The sequence below is a fragment of the Pteropus medius genome, unplaced genomic scaffold (genome assembly GCF_902729225.1).
Source record: "Pteropus medius unplaced genomic scaffold, Ma_sr-lr_union100, whole genome shotgun sequence".
NCBI lineage: Eukaryota > Metazoa > Chordata > Mammalia > Chiroptera > Pteropodidae > Pteropus > Pteropus medius.
In genome coordinates, this window is record NW_024350927.1 from 1,597,937 (window position 1) to 1,617,596 (window position 19,660).

The 19,660-nt window shown below is 53.8% G+C and overlaps 1 protein-coding gene across 1 annotated transcript in view; it reads right to left on the reverse strand.

Moving 5' to 3' along the window:
- The window catches only part of PADI1 (peptidyl arginine deiminase 1), a 33,070-nt gene extending 15,729 nt beyond the window's left edge, over window positions 1–17,341 (reverse strand). Inside the window, 6 exon segments of the mRNA XM_039842092.1 lie at window positions 1,000–1,125; window positions 1,233–1,350; window positions 2,643–2,704; window positions 3,328–3,400; window positions 4,487–4,667; window positions 17,167–17,341. Coding sequence (XP_039698026.1) covers window positions 1,000–1,125; window positions 1,233–1,350; window positions 2,643–2,704; window positions 3,328–3,400; window positions 4,487–4,667; window positions 17,167–17,258 — 652 coding nt within the window. The 5' untranslated portion in view covers window positions 17,259–17,341.
- Between the last annotated feature and the right edge of the window lie 2,319 nt (window positions 17,342–19,660).

The window sequence follows — 19,660 nt, forward strand, 5'->3', positions numbered from 1 at the left end:
CGGGGGAATGACTGGTACCAGTACAGGGTTTTATTGGGGGAGGGATGAGAATGTCTCGGAACCAGACCAAGGTGGTGGCTGCACCACATTGAGACTGCACTAAATTCCACTGAACTGTTGGCTTTAAAATAGTTAAATTTATGTTATGCAAAATTATTATTATTTTCTTAAATCGAGTAGTAAAATGGACTAAACAAATGTAGTGGTTCCACCCTGCCCCGTGTCGTCCTCCCCTGAGGGTTGGCTGGGGAATGTCACCCTGGCACGCTCTGGTCAGCTGCGGGAACGGTCATCAGTTCACTCACTGAGACTTTGCTCCCGTTCTGGTACCACAGTGGTTTTCGGGCCAGGCCTCTGCCTAAACGGCCACCATCGATGCACCCGAAGGAACATTCTGGTTCCTGCTAGGTCGATTTAGCCAGAACGACAGGTTCTGAGTCAGTCTGAACAGAGGAGGGTGAAGAGGAAGAAGAAAGGGCTAGGAGAGGCCTCTTGCCGTGGACGAAAATGAGTAGTAGGGCACCTCAGGGGTGAGGACTGGTATTTTCTTAAGCCACAGACTTTGATTAATTAAATCTCTGGCAGAGCAGTTCCAAGGGCGGGCCTGGGCCTCAGCTTCACTAGCTCCTGGCCCGACCTCGCCCTGTCTGGACAGTGCTTGTCAGGCATCCAGGGATCAGAGGGGAGGAGACAGGGGCAGTGGAAAGAGGAGGGGCTTTGGCGCGCAACAGACCTGGGTTTGAATGGCTGCTCCGCCCCCAAGTGGTCGTGTGAGCTTACGACAGGGAATGCATGCATCTGAGCCTCGGTTTTCCCTCTGTAAAATGGGACTAGCTATCGAACCTCCTTGGGTGACACGCTGTGTCCTGACAGGGTGGCTGTAGTGAGAGTCACGAAAGGTGATGGAAGGAAGGGAGAGATGTGCACGAGAGAAGAAAGAAAGAGTGTGGGAAGCAGAGGACAGAGCAGGGTGGGAAGAGGCCCCACCAGGCCACTCACCCCGAGCACAGAAGACCCCCACTCTTTTGGAATCAGAATATGACACATTCAAGACCAGCATGTGGTTGTCAAAGAGTTTGTCGGGGCCATCGCAGGTCAGCACCATCGGGGACATGTCCTTCAGGTCTGAAGAGAGTGGCACCCCAGCATCAGGCTCCTCTCCCATCTCCCCAATGCTTCGCCACCCCGCACCATCACCCTGGACAACACCACATGCCCCTACTGTCACTCACCATCCAGTGATGTCAGCTGGCTGTCGGCGTGGTCAAGGCCCCTGGACCTGAGACTGTCCCGGTCACAGTTCACCAGCAGGATGGCCCCATAGCCCTCAGGGCCCCAGCGCCAGCTTTTCTGAGGCAAAACAAAAGGCTTCGGGGTCAGGGGGACCCGGGGGGCTCTGGAAGGGGTTCTGGATGTGGTTAAGGCTGGCTGCTTTGTTAGCTTGAAGACCTCTGCATCCTAGGTTTTCTTAAAGATTTAAAGAGGCCTCATAGATCTGGGGACTGAGCTCCAGGTCTCTAGACCCAAAGCCACTCCATCCTTGTGCAGTGAACAACCTGCACTACCGTACACAGCAGCCCCCACCCAGCCACCACACAGGAGGAGGAAGGGAGAAACAGCCTTCACCAGCCTGCTGAGCTTTGGCCCTGCCAGGGGGACAGAGGCTGCCTCGCCCTGACCTTGATGGGACTGGAGAATCCTGGGAGACCCTCTTCATCCCAGCACTCCCGTGGGACCCGTCCACCCACAGTCGCACAAGCCCTGCAAGGGGGTTCGAGCTGAGGCGGGAATGACGGCTGGGGCCCTGCCTCTGTGAAGCTCTTCCTGACATGCCTCCACTTCATCCCCACCGGACCCGGGAGCCACTTTCCCATTTCACAGAAGGTGGAAAAGAGGCTCTGGGAACTGAGCTCCAAGTCACATAGATGGGATTCGAACTCAGGTCTAGGGCACCGTACCGGGCTGCCCTGAGCCAGGGCCCAAGCCGTGATCTGCATCACAGGCCCCACTCACCACCTGGCCCAAGCAACCTTGTGCAGTGAACGACCTGCACAGCCACCCATGGCTTCCCTGCCCCATCTTGTCCCCTAAGCCTTGTGACCCAGGCTTCCTCTCTGAGGTCTTTCCCTGTACACCACATCTTCTACCCTCCTAGGATGGCTTCCAGATACTTCCTGTGGGGGTGATGCCTTGAGCCCACCCCATCCTCCTCCTCACTCTTCAGGGTCTACCTGGGACTCTCTACCCAGCCTCCTCTACCAGAAGCCATGTCTTCCCCTTGCCTTCATTTAGTCACTCGACAACCTTTTACAAAGCACCTACCATATTTGAAGTTCCAAATAAAGCCCAGGAAATAGAATAGGCACCAAGCACAAGAACCAGTCCCAATTCTGAGGTGGCATAAGAGAGGCCCAGAGAGGGTGAGCTGTTTTTCGGGAGTCACACAGCACGTCCATCACACAGTGTAAGTTAATACCCACTTGTGCCGATCTGGCAGTCCCCGGATGGGTTCCCCACACTGTCAGATACCAGAGACCCTAGGAATCCATCACCCTTCCGGAGGGAGGGTCCACCCCACCCCAGGACCATCCCCAGGTTTGCCTGTCGACCCCGCTGTCTTGGGGTAGCCAGGACAGTCTCACCTTGTTGCCTTGGCCCCTTTTCACGTTGCCTTTGCGGCCCGTGTCAGCATCGAGGGAGATGTCTGAAAAGGGACAGAAAGAGGCCTCAGGGGCTCACCCAGTCCCATCAACACACCCATAACATCCAGGTCGGGGAAAGCTTTGCCCTCTCCCCAAACCCACGAGAACCAGGAAGCCTTTGTGGCAGTCCTGTGTGGTTCTGGGCATTGGAGGGACCCAACGCTTTGGGTCTTGAATTTCTTGCTCATCTACGTGTGCTGAATTGCTGACTCTTGGTTGCCCTGACTCTGGATGTTGGGGACTAGGCCTGAGGCTCTGGGTGCTGGTTCCACAGTTCTCAGAGCCAGCTGCCTAGGGCTCAGGCTGAAGGGATGCAGGGCTGTCTAAGGTTTGGTGCTGAATCTTGATGTTCCAGTGGGCATGATAGGTGAGACGCCAGTTGAAGGAGGCCCATTGTGTAGCTGTTGACACACGGACATTGCAGTTTCCAGATTCCCGTGGCCCTAAATATTGCTGGGTCTTCATCCCTGAGTTCTAGAGTGGACAGAAGGCCTCCGAAGGAGCCACACCCCTTGATGGTAGAGGAAGCTGGCCATGGGCTGGTCCTCAGTGCTGCCCTAAGACCCTCAACAGCCAACACGGAGGGGTGAGGGGATGTACGGAGAACCAGGCAGGCAGGACGTACCAACGCCAGTGAGATAGAGCACGCTGTGGCCCAGGGCATCGTCCTCGTGCCGCCTGAAGTAGGAGACCTTCACCTGTGGGAACATGGTCAGCCCTAAGCCAGCACAGCTGCCTCTTCAGAGGTGGCAGCGGCCGGGGATGTGGCAGTCACCCGCACCTCCCAACAGCCCTGTTCAGAGGCGGGGCAAGCATGAGGACTCCCAGGTTTCCCCTGCTGCCGAGGGTCCATGTCTCCCATACCTAAGGAATAAGGATGACACCCTCCTCACTCGCCCCCAGCCACCCACCACACACACGGTGACCCATTGATTGGACAGGGACAATACAGGGACTGTGCAGCCTTTGCGAGCAGAGGTCCTGGAGCCCGCCATGGGCTCAAACCCTACTTCTTCTGCCTACCAGCTACGAGCCTACAGGAAGGGCCCTGAGTAGCCTCTTTGTGGATGGGCTCTGTCCACTGGTCAGGCGCTTTTCCCATGGCCCCAAACCCATGCCAAGTACCCTACCCAGGCCACCTCCACAGCCCCAACGTGTCCCCAATGGACAGAGCCCATCCACAAAGAGGCTACTCAGGGCCCTTCCTGTAGGCTCGTAGCTGGTAGGCAGAAGAAGTAGGGTTTGAGCCCATGGCGGGCTCCAGGACCTCTGCTCGCAAAGGCTGCACAGTCCCTGTATTGTCCCTGTCCAATCAATGGGTCACCGTGTGTGTGGTGGGTGGCTGGGGGCGAGGGAGGAGGGTGTCATCCTTATTCCTTAGGTATGGGAGACACATGCACATCCAGATATGTATCTGTCTGCATGCACGTGTGAGCACGGTGGTGCTACGGAGTCCTGCCTATGTGAGAGCGAGGGGCTTGCCTGGGACCTGTGTTAGGCTGAGCACAGAATTAATGCGGGGGTGTTTGTGAATCTGAAGGGCGAGTAGGCAGGCTGTGTTTTTATGGGAGAATTCATTGGCATATATATATGTGCTGTTGCGCATTGGGGTGGCCTTGTGTGTTTGGGTTGTATCGGAATGTGTTGCGTGGATGCAGGTGTCAAAAGCTTTGTGGAATTTGGTTGAGTGGGATGATATGTGGATGGAGGTATGCTTTGGGGGGCTCTTACCTGGGATGGGGGTGGGGACATGCAGCCCCTTACTATGGGGAGGAGCGTCTTACCTTGATATCATTTAAGTCCTTACTGGCTGTGTCCACAGATATGATCACATCCACATAGGCGTCCAGGGGCCAGTGGGCCTTTCCTGTGGGCTCTGTCACCCGTGCTGGATCATAGGCCATGGAGATCTCCACCCCAGAGCTCCCGGAGACCCCAAAGGTCTCAGCACCCTTGGGTACATCCCTGACAGAGAAAAGAAAGGGAGAAAGTGTCCAGGTCTCAGGAGAGAGACTATGGTGGGGTAGTGGCTGGGGCAGGCAGGCCATGCAAACAGCACCTCCCAACAACTGTGTTGGGGAGCATCAGGGGGCGTGTCACTGGCCAGGAGACCAGCCTAGCTGGGCACCAGGCAACCTGGACTCTACCCCAGCTCTCCACTGACCCCCGTGTGACCCACCCTGGGCCCATCAGCCCCTGGCCTCAGTCTCCCCACCTGTAACATGATGGAGTTGGAGCAGAACAAGGGCGTTGAGCTTTGTTCCAGTGGCAGAACCCTTTCGGCAAACCAAGACATAAGGCAGACCAAGGGGAGCTGGGGCTGCGGCTGAGCCACAATGTCTAACCCTCCATTCCAACAGTGCCCCCAAGCTCCAGAGAGCAGAGAGGGCAAACGTCTAGACACCCCGATCCCACCCCAGGGCTTCCCACTCTGATGCTTCTAAATTCTCTAATTGACAGGAAATCCACCTGGTCAACCTCATCTCGCCACCTCCACTGCCATCCCTACCCCCTGGGATAGCCGGGCAGCCTCCTCACTGGTACCACCGAGCCCCTTCCAGTCTGCTTGCACCCAGCACACATAAGTCAGAATTGTATTGCTCCTTTTTGTTCAAAAGCAGTGGTTCCCCCAAACTCAGCCAAGTCCCCACAATGGCATACAAGGTCCCTCCTGATCTTCCCCACCACTTCCCCGACCTCCTCCTCCCCACTATACTCCCCCTGGCCCACTCTGCTCCAACCACACTGATCTTCCCACTTTTCCACAAAGCTGCCAGGCTGCCCTGCCTCAGGGCCTTCGCACTGGCTATTGCCTCTTCATAGAGTGCTCTTCCCCCAGATGTCCACGAGGCTCACTCCTTTACTTTATCAGGGCTTGGCTTAAACATCAGCCCCGACTCCATCACTCCATCTGATGCTGCACCTTGCCCTGCCTTCTCCCCGCTCTCCCCATCCCTGTCACTCTGCTCTGACTCTTAATCATGCTGTGGTTTATCGCCCACCTCTCCTGCTGGGTCCCCAGCACCTCTAACATAGTCAATGCTCATAAATCCTTGTTAAATAAGTGAATGGATTCGGTTTTCCCTACTCTGCAGGGCAACTCAGGCCCATCTGTACTCAGGGTTTGACTGGTACCCAGGGCATCTTCTCCCCATCCACCTGGTGCATTACATGCACCTGATACCCCAGAGCCCTGGGCTCCAGAAAAGGGGATCAAGAAACCAGTCTGTCAGGTGCCAGCCCGGGGTATTCATCTTCGGAGCTTCCACACTGCTCACACCACCAGCTGCTCCCAGCCACAGCACTTAGGGGCCAGCCTTCCTGGGCCATAGGGAAGGGGATGCAAACTCAGGGTACAGGCACCCTGAGCTAAGCCCACAGAGCCTCTGTCAGTGCATCTTGTCCTTCTTCATTCCCCGAACAAGCATGAACTGTGTGCCTCCCTCTGCTGAGCACTGTGCTAAGCCCCAGTGATCCTTGAGGCCCTGGGCCATGTGGAGCTCACAGCCTAGAGAGGAAGTCCGACGAGGCAACCCCATGTCGGCGTTTCTCCCTCTCTACGTGTCAGGGCTCTCTGCTGCAGTCCGCCAGGGCAGAGCCATCAGCCTTGAGTCATCACCCAAGATCACGCCCACTTACAAATGCCCACCTGGCTGCAAAGATGGCAGGGCCGGCGAGGTCCTTTGATATATGCTCCTGCCTCCATCCTTTCCTGGACTCCTAAGAACCCACCCAAATATTAAACCCTCTGAAGAAACCAGACACCCCTCCCTGACCCACATCAAACAACTGCCTCCATTGACAACGGGGACATTGGTCATAGTTACAACAGTCCCAGTTCTGTGCCTGGCTCTCGGATGCTCACCGCAGCCCCACAAGGTGGTTACTATTCCTCTCACTTTACAGATGAGGCTGCAGGGAGAGGGGCCCCAGAGCCTTGCAGGCTGCTGGCCAGACCCACCTCCCTCACCCCACACTCATGGCCTCATCGTCCCCACGAGCCATTATACCTTCAGGAATCTTCTCATGACCTTACATGACCTTCACCACCGTTTAATTGGTCGCCAAAGAAACTCAAGTCCCCCAGACTCTCATCGTCTAATCTGACCCCGGCTCCCATCCTCCCTGAGTCCCAGCCACTCTCGTAAGCCATCATCGCATGGTGGTCTCAGCCACATCCGGGGATTTCCTTGGCCTTTGCCCTCTGACAGACACCTGCTCCTTGCAGCAGACATGGTCTCCCCGCAGCCTTCTCAGTGGGGGCTGTTTCTCCCTTGCTCCCTCCGACCACGGGGCCTGGAGGTTGGCAAGGCTCCTCCTCGCTCCTCACTGTCACCTCCACGTCGTTGTCACGCTGTCCTCATTCCTTGAGGACGTCAGCTCACGCCTGTCTCCAGCACTGTTATTACCATTTCTCATTTCAATAGCCCCATGGGAGGTACGCCATTTCCCTGCCCCCTCCGTCTCTTGACCTCCTCTATTCCGGCGATCCTCAGCCCCCCTCTTCCGGGGGCCAACCCCGGACTTTGTCATTACGAAGAATTGAACCTGCTACAAACTCCCCCGCCAGCAGCTCACTCTGATGCCACCCTCAGCTGCCAGCTCACTCCATCTAACATGCCCATCCCTCCCCCAAGCTTTCATTTCCACTGGGACCTGCAACCCTTGGAGGCTGAGCCCTGTCTACCCGCTTCTCACCAGCCCTCGCTCCCTCTTGTCCTCTCTTCCCTTCACCAGGGCTCTGTTCTCTTTCGTGGTTCTAGAAAGCCATTCCATACATTTTCCTCTCTCTGGAAACCTCCCTCGCCTGCTCCCCTTCCTCTCTCAGAACGGCAACCTCCGCCTTCTCTCCGCTTCATCTGCGGGCCCAGCTGCCTCTGCACACACATCCATGCCTGCCCTCCTGGGACAACAGACGAGTGGCCCCGTCCCTCCCTGGGGGCACCCTCCCTACTTAAAGGCATCGCTCTGGCCTTGTCCCCTTCTCGGTCTCCGTCACCGAGCATGTGCGTATGCTGTAAACATCGCCCTGATCATCCTCCCTGGTCCACCCACACCCTCATTTCTTCGGCCATCATCCCCTCTGTGCCCTCTGAACCATCCTGTTGCAAAATCCAAAGATCCTTTCTCTTCTTCCTCTTGGTGACCTATCGGAGGCATTTGACCCAAATGATCAACTGCCCTTTGACTTTCCCACCTGGCCTCGAACCTCCCAGCTTCTGTCTGCCTCCTCTGCTGCGTCTTTCTCCCTCCCTGACATCCAGAGCGTCCCAGATGGTTGATGACCAGCAGATAGGGCTAGGGGAGGGCACATATATAAGTTTGTCATAAATTTTACTGATATAAATTAAGTATAGCACACAACCTACAAATAATAGGACAATGTATATCACTCTGTATTGTAAAATTCGTTGTACAAATGGACTCTTACAGAATGCCTCTCTTGTAACTACAGCTAACACTATGGTTGCAATTCGAGCACCATTCCACGCACAAAGTTGCGTCCCAATCCGCTAATTCTTTCCTCAATAAATTGGCTGTCGTTAAATCCGATGTGTGATGTGAATGTCGATCAATACTGTCTTTTATGTCCGAGAGGAAAATGAAAGTGGAAGCAACGACAGCGGCACACCTCGCTCCATCAGTGACGCCAGCAGCTTCTTTACTAAGTCGGATGATATTGGAAGAAAACTTCCTCAGCGTTTTTGTGCCAATCATAACGCGCTGGCTGAAATACAGCACACTTTAAGTTTCATCTGCCTAACTTTTTCTTCATTGCTTCCTGAAGTCTACGCAACCAACAAAATAATCAATGGAGTCCCGATGGGCAGCCCTGGCCGATTTCCATGGTGTAAATATTCCCACTACGACCAATTTCAAGTCCTCGATGCAACCTCACCTAACTCAGAGTTGCAAAGAGACACACTGTGGCAGCTCACATGTAACTGTTTCTACCACGCGGAGGCGAATGCTCTCCGGAGCTAGATAATGGTAGAACGTAGTAAAATAATAAGAAAGTGATGCATCGTGCGTATTTATTACTTTTGTTTTTAACATGATTTCTTTAATTCTAAGTTTACGTAGTTTAATTTTAAATCATAGCTATGTTTGACAACAGGCTGGTAAGCTTTCTAAATAAATGGACAATCAGGTTCCCTCGGGGTGGGGGGAGCCTGCTACACTGCTAAAAACTTGTACTGTTCACCTTTCCTTCAGCCTTCTCCAAGGGGACTTACAGCCTTACACCAGGGCGACTGCATGGGGAAAAGGAAATAATCAGACTTTTCCAGTTTTACTGGACACTGGCTCTGAACCGACACTAATTTCAAGAGACCTACAACATCAGTGTCGTGCACCAGACAGAGTAGAGGTTTATGGTGGTCAGGTGGTCAACGGGTTTAGTCCAGGTCCCTCTCACAGTGGGTCCGGTGAGTCCCCAAGCCCATCCTGTGTTTTTTTCCCCCCAGTTCTGGAATGTGTAATTGGAATAGACACACCCAGCGATGGGCCAGATGTCTCGCCAGGACTCTTGTGACTGTCCAGCTGGCTCCAACCCCTTTGGCCCCGGGGCTCCGTGCTCCATCCTCTTCTCTCTGCCGACACTCATGCGCTCGGTGATGTCTGCTTCCCCATCGAGACGCTTAGAACTCCCACTTTTCCATCTCCAGACTCGTATAGCTGTCTTTTTAACGTCTCCCTTGGGTGTCTAACAGGCGTTTTAAGGTGAACGTATCCAAAACTAAACTCCTACCTCCCTTGCTCATGCCCTGTCCAGACGCATCCCAGGCAGTCCCCAGCTGCTCCACCCCCAGAATCATCCCGGCCTCTCCTTCCCTCTCGCTCACATCCAGCCTCTCGGCAAACCACCACATCTCCAGATGACGCTCTCACCTCCTGCATGGCTAACCCTGGTCCATGTGGACTTTCATAATAGGCTGTCTCCTGCTTCCCCTCCTGCTGCCCAGAGTCTGTTTTCAACACAGCAGTGGAGGGATCGTCTTAAAACAAAAGTCACATGATGTCCCTCCTGCTCCGTGACCTTTCCACGGAGCCTCTGCGGTCTTCCCCAGCCTGGCTTCCAGACCCTATGGCTCTCCTCACCCTCCCTCCTGCAGACGCAGCCCCTTGCTCTCTCTCCAGGGTGCCCAGCTAGCTCCTGCCTTAGGCCCTCTGCATTTGTAGTCTTTTTTCTCCTCACAGATATCCCCTGAGAGCCACTCCTTCATTTCCTCCTCAGGAGGGTGTCCTTGACTGCCCCTGTTAAAACAGTGTGACATAGATGACGCCGTGAACCCCATGCTCCCTAACCCCATGACCCGGCTTCATTTTAACCCACGGCACTTACGACCTGACATATTATGGGGATTCGATGTATTTTCTATTGCCCGTCACTCCCATTTCTCCCTCTTGAACGCAGAGACTTTTTGTGTTTTGCCTTCTCTAACGTTACTGTCATGTCGGCGCCCAGCTCAGCGCCTGGCACGGACCAGGACACATAAACCCTTGTTTTATGGGTGAAGACAGGGCATGGACAGGCCTTCCCAGGACTTCCCAGCTGGGACGTGCCAGAGCTGGGATTGGACTCCAGTCCGCCTGGCCCCAGGGCACCCAGCTGGCAGCCGAAGGGTTTCCAGCTCATGGGAGACCCGGAGACCCCCGCCCCACCCCACCCAGGGATGCGATCACCGCACGCAGCCCTGTCAAGGGGTGGGGAGTTCCAGGGAGCCGGTCTCCAGCTTTGGGCAAAAGTTGACATTCTGGGACTCTCGAGACCTTTCAAGCCTGGCCTGCCTTCCTTCCACCCCCCGCCCCACCTCGCTCAGCTGCTCATGTCTCAGTTCACCCCCCTCTGAGGTGCTGGGGTCCTGGCCTCAGCTTCTTTCTCCCTTACAGGTGCCAGATGAGTCTCTACAAGGAGAGGACAGGCCTTAGGGAAAAGTGGCTTCTGGTAGGAGACACCTGATAGGCAGGGCTGAGGCCCAGGTCTCCCCTGTCCTCTGAGGGGGGGCCTGACCAAGTCCTGGCCCCGATGCCTTCAAGGTCCCATCACCCCCATCCAGGTCATTGTCCTCATGCCGCCTCTCAGGGTGAAAACAGTGCAGGAGAGCTAAGGCCACCCCAGCAGGAGCATCACAGGCTGCCAGGGAGGGGGCTGCGGTTTCCTGCCCATGGCCGCACTTGGCAGGCTATGCCAGGCAGGCACTTGACCATCTGGGCTTTGGGGTTCATGCTGCCTTTTCTCAACTCTCAGGCTCTGGATCTATGGGTGGGGTTGTGGATTAAGGTCTGATCTTGGGGCGGGGGGCAGACAGGCAGGCATGGGAGTTTGGGGTGAGCCCCAGGTTGCCCCCAGTGGAGTTTGCTTCACCAGCTCTGAGGGAGCTTCTCAATACACGTCTACCCCACAGCTTTGCTGTAGTGGAGTCTCATGGTGCAGCCCCCAGACCCAACCAAACCCCCATATGCAGCCCTGGAAAGTCCCTAAACTCACAGTCAGGCAAAGTAATGGATTTGAAAGCACCCCTTTAAATGAAAGGAGCTACAATCATTACCAGACGGGAGATGCCCAGGTAGGGTAATCATCTTTATTATCTTTATCATCATTTCCAGTATTATGCTAATGAGCCTGTGCCCTCACTTTGCCCTCTGCCCCCCAGTGCGGGAGGAGAGTGTGGGAGGGGGCAATCTTTTACATTCTTGAAGACCAAGTTCAAATGCCACCTCCTCTGCAGGATGAAGGCTCTGTGTAGAGTGTGGCCTCAAATCCAATCACCCAGCTGCTCTGAGCCTTGATTTTCCTCTGGCACATGGATATAATCCAAAGAGCTACTTCCTAGAGCTGATGGCGGATTCCATGAATCGATGCACTTAAAGTGCTTGGCACACAGTAGGCGCTTCAAAAGCGTGAGGTGCCATCGTCATCGTTCCCTTTACTCTTCCTCCCAAACAGCCCCAGCCCACTCAGGCCGGAACCTCCTGTCCTTTCCCATCCCCTCAGCACTGGTGGGGACCTTCCCTGGGGCCCCTCATAGTCCGTCTGTGCCAGCCAGAGCAGCGCCCCGCCTGACTCATTCCGCCAGTCCTCACTCCCGGAGCCAGAGCAGGCCCGGCGCTCCAGGTTAGAAAGAGGCTGCAGAAAGCATGGAGTCGATCGATCCTCAGAGAATCTCACAAGAGGAGGCGCAGAGGGCGGAATGGGGAGTCGCAAATCAACAAAAAATCCCCAGCCACGTGCGCTTGTTTCGGCAAGGCATGTGGAAGCATAAGGATAGCATGGTTCACAGGTAATATTGGGGTGGGGTCTATGGGGGCGGCATTTTCAAGCACCTACTACATATGCTCAACTTTTGATACCTCTAATGTCATCTACGCTGTACAACAACCCTCCCAGATGTGCGTTATTGTCCTCATTTGGCAGAGGAAGAATTTCTCTCAGGTTAGGTGAGTTCCTAGAGTCAAAGAGCTGGCAAAGGCAGGAGGAAGCAGCAGGAAGCAGCTGTGCGCTGTCCTGGCCGATGTTAAAATGAGCCTGTGCACCCCAAGCGTGCCCCGGGCAGGACCAGAAGATGTAGGAACAAAAAAAAGGAAAATGTTGAAATTTGTAGCACAAACTACTCCATATGCTTCCTTGGGAGCCGGTAGGGGAGGCCGAGGGCAGGAAAGCCAAGACCCTGCCTCCCCTCCACGCACCTGAACCTTGGAGGGGTGAGGCTGGCTCAGGCCAAGTGGGCAGTGTCTGTGACCGTCTGGTTCCTGCTTGCCCTGAGACATGGAGACTGTGGAGTATCTTCACAGGCCTGAGCTCAGAGAGGAGTCTCGAGGGTCATCCGGCTCAACGCCCTGTCAAGCACAGGACTCCATGCTTGAATACTTCCTGTGACAGACAGCTCACTACCTCACAGTCCTCTGTGCTTTCACAACTCAGATAATTAGAAACCTTTTCCTTTCGCTCAGCTGGATGCTGCCTCCCAGAAGCTTCCACCTGCTGGGGCTCTGCAGACCATACTTTAACTCAAGTTTATCATCTGGTTTCGAGGGAGAGGAGAAACATAGCCATCGTGGCATCTGGAAGCTCCTCCCAGGGTCCACCGGCTCAGGAGAGTGAACTTATCTCAGGCCCTCCCAGTCCTGGCTGGCTCCAGCCCACCAAGAGCAGAAGGGCGGGGTCGAGGGGAAGGTGGAGAGGGCATCAGGTGAAGGGGCTGGACAGAGACAGAGGAGAGGAGGGAAATCAACGGAGATGTGAGATGGAAATGATAGGAGCGGGAGGTGGACCGCAGGGGAGGGGTGACGGGGGCAGAAGAAGGGAGGAAGGAATGACTAAGAAGAGATTTCTCCTCCGGTCTGAAAATGGCAGGTGACAACAGGGGCATCTGTATAATTAAGCAGTGGCTGACCTCTGAGGCCCTCCCCGATACCGATATCTCATGTCTCAAACACGGACACGCTCTGCCATTCCACATCCACAGTCTATGGCTCTCGGGCTTCTCGTAGCGCAGTGGGACTTATAGGGGTCCTGGCCTGATAGTCCCCAAGAACCTACCAATTTAAACTTTAACATTACTTCTGATCAAGGAATGCGATGTAGCAATAGGATGGGGCAAGAAAGAGAGAAGGTTTTCACCCGGCTTCACACCTGTGTCCCAGCCTGGCTGTCAGAACCCATCAGTCACTGTGATTAGTGCCGGCGTCAACCCCATAATTGTGCCTCACTGTACTTCTGCGCAATTTAAAAGCATTAATTTACTCGATGTAAACATTAGAACATATTTACCACAGGTTTTATAACTCTGTTTTGACATTTTCATTTTTCAAAATATAGGGAACCCCAGAAAAAGGTTAGTGGCCTGGGTCCTCTCTCTGGCTCGTCTGAGAGGCCCTACAGAGACCCTCCCCTCTGTGCTCCTTGAATTCTGGCCATTTCTGATCCAAAGGGTCTCTTTTGCTGTGACGCTTTTTGCAAGGCTGGAGGAGGCTTGAGAAAAATCCAGGAGCGTGTCCTCGTCCCTAGCTAAGCCAGCCTTCTCCTCCATCTAAGAATAAAAGGTCCACTATGGCCTCCAGCCTAGGCCTCTGATTCTCCCCTCTGGACAGACAAGAAGGGCCAGGCTGGACCCCTGGTGGATTCTCCATGCTACCTAGCCCCATTTTTTCTGCATGAGTCCTCTAGGGCCGCCTCCAAGCAAGGACAGGGACACTAGGGAGGTCCAGCCAGACCCAGGGGGTCAGGGTGGTGAGCTAGCACTTTGGGGTGAGGGGATAGGATCTGTAGCATGTGCTGAGTCAGGCGATTTCTAGGGGTTCCTTAGGTTAGGACACACAATTACCCCAAAGACAAATATTTCTCCAAATAACTAGTCCACACTGCACCTGGGGAAATGAATCACTTCCTGTGATGTCATCGCCCCATGCCCATCTCCACTGGCTTTCCTGGAGGGCTCAGATTTGGGGCAGCTCAGGTGACTGGCACATTTCTTCTGGGGAGCTTCCCCACTTCTACTAGCAAGGCTAAATAGAAACCCTTTGCTTGGCCTCAGCTGACAAGACACCTAGCAAGGGAGTAGGGGACCCCCAAGTTCATTATCAAGTGTAGACAGCCCAGTCCCTGGAGTGAGCTTCAGGCTCCTCTTAAAACTGCCCCAGGTTGACAATGTCACACCCTTTTCTCCTACCTGTCTTGACAATTCCACGTCCCCCTTTCTGCACTTACGGCGGACCTCACTGTCGGGTCTACTTTTAAACCAATTTGCTACAGAACAAACTTCTATTTTCTAGCTGAGAGACTCTCAGTGGCTATGACCCTAGTCACCACCAACACCCAAGGATAAAGGGCTCCTGGGTGCAGGTCTCTCTAAGTGCTCATTCAGGACCCCGAAGCAGCACCTCCTTTAAGAATCAACTGGAGCACAGCGGCTACAGACAACCCAGCCAGCTTCCTCAGTCCCCTCAGCTGCACAGGTGTCCACATTTGAGGATGCTAAGGTGCTTGGGGATCCCAAAGGAGTTTACAGGCAGCATCGTTCAAAGGGAACCCACAGAGCCAGTGTTGCTGTGAGCACCTCCCACTCCCAGGGCACCCACCATGCAAGAGGCCCTACACGTGCATGTCTCATTTATCTTCCCCCTAACCCATTAAGGTCCATACTAATGCTTCTCCATTAGTCAGATGAGGAAACGAGGCCCAGAGGAGTGTAGCAAGTGGCCTGAGTCACACAGCCACGCATGGAGCTGAGGTGAAAATCCAAGTCTGTTCAACTCCAGAGTCTGGGCACTTCACCTCCACATTGAACTGAAGAGGGGACCAGCTCATCTTGTCAGGGCTCAGAGAGGGCCAGTGACTGGCCCGGGCCAGACAGCAAGTCAGCGGCAGAGCTAGGACGTGTACCCAGGTCTCTTGGCTCCCAGTCAAATGCTTCTGACCTTAGCAGCTCTACGAAGGGCCTAAGGTTCTGAAATTGCCTTCCAGAAACAGCCATCCCCTAGGATGAAAACAGGAGTCTGGAATCGGGAAGATGGGGGCCCATAAGAGACTGCTGTCCTGCTCTCGGTGTTAGAGTAGGGTCGCCAGATAAAGTGAAGGATGTCTAGCTAAATTTGAATTTCAACTAAACAGCAGGGTTTTTTTAAATACAAGTATATCCCTTTATCCACGAGGGATATGTTCTAAGACCCCCACTGGATGCCTGAAACCATGGATAGTACTTAGATATACTGTTTTTTCCTATACATACATACCTATAATAAAGTTTAATTTATAAATTAGGCACAGTAAGAGATTAACAACAATAACTAATAACAAAATAGAACGACTATAACAAGATACTTGTGTTGAGGAGAGGAAGTGAGGTGGATACACTGGACAAAGGGATAATTCACGTCTCGGGAGGGATGAAACAGGGCGACTCGAGATTTTATCACGCTTCTCGGAAGGGCGCACAATTTAAAACATACGAATTATTTCTGAAATTTGCCCTTTAATATTTTCAGACCACGGTTGACCACAGGAAACCGAAACTGTGCCTAAGAAGGGGAGGGCTGCTGTACTAAAAAAAAATTAGTTGCTGTTTATATGAAATGCAAACCTAACCGGGTGTCCTGTATTTTTGCTGGCTAAGTCTGGCGATTCTATGTCAAAAGGGCAGGAGACAGAAATGTAAAGTACGGCATAGGGAATATAGGCGATAATAGTGTAATGACTATGTATGGTGTCAGATGAGCACTAGACTTATCGGGGGGATCATTTCATAAGGGATATAAATGTCTAATCGCTATTTTGTACACCTGAAGTAATATAATATTGTATGTCAACTGTAATCGAAAAGTTAAAAAATTATTTTTAAAAAACGAGGTAGAAGAAAGTGGGATCTCTGCTGGCCACCTAGTTTTGAGAGAACCGGCCTCACACCGGGGCCCCCAGCATGAGTTAGAGCCAAAGTCTGACCTCAGGGCTCCTGGCTCTCCTTCCTCAGCCTTGTCACAGGAGCTCCAGGCCACTGCTCAAGAGAGGGGAGGGGAGGGCTTCTGGGGCATAGGCTCACCTGAGGACAGGTGGGAAGCCAGGCCCAGCATCCATTAACCAGACTGGGAAAGCACAGGGGCTGAGACCCAAGAGGGCAGTAGAAGCCCGACCCTAACCTTGTGACAGACCCCTGCCCCCACCTCCTCTGGGAGGGGACTCCAACCCCCATCCCTCATCTGCAGGGCCTCCAGCCCTATCTGATCCAGCACGATGGAATCCACGGCCAGTCTGTCAGAGGCAGAAAGGCCCCCAGAAATGCCCAGGTCTAACTCTATCAGTGGCCAGGTGGGGAAACTGAGGTTAAGCCAGGTCCCTGCGCATACTCTCATCTGGGCAGAGCCAGGACAGGGAGGACCTGGGCCAACAGAAGCTGATGCTTCTGCCGCCTCTCAGATGTTATTACGCCATCATCACTGCCATCATCATCATGGCAAACACGAGCCCCAGGTCTCATCGCAAGTTCTTTTCCTTTTTAACTCATTGACTGGTTCCCCTAACCACTCCCTCCTGATCCCTATCACCTTGGTTAGCCTCCAACGATCAGGTTGCCACACACCCCACCCCTCGACCTCACAGAGATGGTTTGTATGTAGGAGAGAAACTGGAAGATGCCCAGTCCTGTTCCTGTCTCGAGCAACAATTCATTCTGATCCTCCACACAAGTTCTACTCAGATATCTGAACGCAGAGAACCAGACCTCAAAGCCCGGCCCCAGGGCTCAGAGCCGGAACCCTTACCCAAGGACGGGCCGCCAGGGTCCTGACCCTGGTGCTGAAGCCGGAGCCCCAGGGTGGACCTGATGGCCGAGTCCTTCCCTCCCAGGCTCTACAGCCAGCTCCACCTGCTCTGCTGTCAAAACAGGTCCTGGACACCCACCCCATTGCCTGGGGGTCCTCCGTTCTAGTCCAGCCCTCTGCAGCCAGGTGTGCATCTCCCAGTTCTCACCTGTGAACATCCACATATGTCTCGACTCCCACCACACACACTGCATAGGTGGGCTTCTTCAGGGACAGCCGCACAGCTCTCTGTGGGGCCATCCTGTGCCCCTGGCTCCCGACCGCCACACGCCCTGTGTCCCCAGCTTCTCTCCTGGCCACCTTGCTGCGTTCTGACGGGTCACTGTTTTCCTCCTCCCTTTTAATTTCACCCTGTGGCCTGATTAGTCTGCCTGAGATAAGTCTCCACCTCCTGAGTCCACGCCCAGCCCTCCTCACTCAGGTCTGTCAATCTGGAAGGCCAAGGGAGGAGGCTCCAAGGCCTCTCTGGGGGATGGAGAATGAGGCTTTCAGCTGGTGTCCCTGGTGTGGGGCTCAGCTGCCAACAGAAGACTACCAAGCCCCCCATCAGCCTCCATCCCCCTTCCCTAGCTCTGCCTTGATCCTCAGACTGTTGGTGCCTAAACTCACTAGACAGCTGTTAGCATTCTCTGAGCACTGATGACTATGTGCCAGGCATCAGCTAAGCAGTTTGCATCTCTTATCTCATACGCCAGGAGATCAGGTAACATATAAAGCACAGTGCAGTAACACTGCCCAGGCTCCAATCCCGGCTCTGCCTCTTACAGCCTATGATCTCAGGCACTTACTTCGCCTCTCCGTGGCTCCGTTTCCTCCAGGTAAAGCGACAGCTGTAACCATAGCACAGTCCTTTGGATTGAGGTGGGGATTATAGCTACGCGTGAGAGGTTCAACACAGGGCCTGGCACCCAGCCTTCACAAGAAGAAATGCTAGTACTTATTAGTAGTATCCCCATTTTGAAGGTCACACTGCTGGTAAGTGGTAGAGCCAGAGCTTGCACCCAGGTCCACCTGACTCATGGCTCTTTATATACCATCCCCCCAAAAAAGGTAAGGTTACGTCCTTGTACCTCAACTTCAGAAATGGCAGAAGCCACCCCAAGCGAGCATCCTTGGCCACCCAGTGGGGAGGCCACTTAAGAAGCTCAGAGCAATGGGCTGATTCATTTCTGCAAATGGCCTCCCTTCAGCTCTGGCAAATGCTGGCTCCCTCTTGCTCTCAAGGTGTTTGCAGAATTTCATTCATTCGTTTGACAAGCAATTTATTGAGCACCTACTCTGTGTCAGGCACTTCTTTAGGCAACGGAGACGCAAGGTATTAGGGACACGAGGCAATGGGGGAGAAAACATCAGCCATAATCCCTGCTCTGATGGCCTTTATATTCTGGGGAGACAGACAAGTTACATAAGTAAAATGTCGATAACATCAGATGGTACAGTGATGCTCTTCCCCGTCATCCAGGTGAGAGATGGTGGTAACTTGGCCCCTGGGGGTGACAGTGAAGACGGTGAGAAGTGGTTTGATTCTGAGTGAATCTCGAAGATGGAACTGAGAAGGTTTGCTGAGGAGTCGGAGATGACCGAAGAGTTTGGGGCCCCGGCAGCTAGGATCGAGTTGTCATCAGGGAGATGGGGAAGGCTGGAGGTGGACAAGCTGGGCAGAAAGCTTGGCTGTTCGTGTTGGACTTGGTAGACATAAAATGTGTATTAGGCCTCTGAGTGGCGGCGATGAATTACAGGTGACATGCTCCCTGCGTGTGGGGCACTGAGGGCGATGAGGAGGGAGTTCCCTCGGAAATCACAGACACCCCTCCTCAGCCGCAGGGTCCTCTCGCTCCGGGCAGCCGTTGCACGGAACGAACTAAAGGACACACAACCAGAACTCTCCCGGCTCACAGGTCTGAGGCAGGAGGATGGCAAAGGGAGAGATAGAGAAAGGAGAAACACCCCCTGTCTGGGGAACTACCAGTCTGATGGGGCAAGAGGGGGGACGCAGTCTCCGCCTCCAGGAACCCCCAGCCTCATTAGGGAGATGGGAAACATAAAATGGCATAAACATTTATTTGGTTACTTTTGGTTTTGAAGACCTCCAGGACTGATCTTTCTTACTTCCAACATATCTGATTATAGATATTCTCGATCTACGAAGTTCATTACACCCAAAGTCTAGGCTACCCCATGGATACGGAACCCAGCAGAACAGCACTTCAGGGATGTGTGGTTTCCACCCCAAACCCGCCCTCCCCTCCCCCATGAACCAGGGCCTGAGCCATTTTGTTCGTATATAACGTAATGTGGACTGTAAAAACCAGGTTCCCTAAGAGCACACGGGCATACTCCCATTAAAGGATGGATAGATGGATGGATAGACAGACAGATGATAAAGAGGGAGGAAAAGAGGAAGGCAGTTTAGTGCATGAAGAGCTGTGTGCAAAGATGATGATGATAATGGCGATGATGATGGTGACGAGGACAAGAATGACGACGGTGATGATGAAATGCTGGCAAACACACAGATAGCCTTTACCACACGCCAGGCCCTGTTCTAAGCCCCTTCCATGTATGGACTTATCTAATCTTCATGACAACACCAGGTGGCAGGTACCAATTAAGCCTGGAATCCCAAGCTCAAACAGACCACA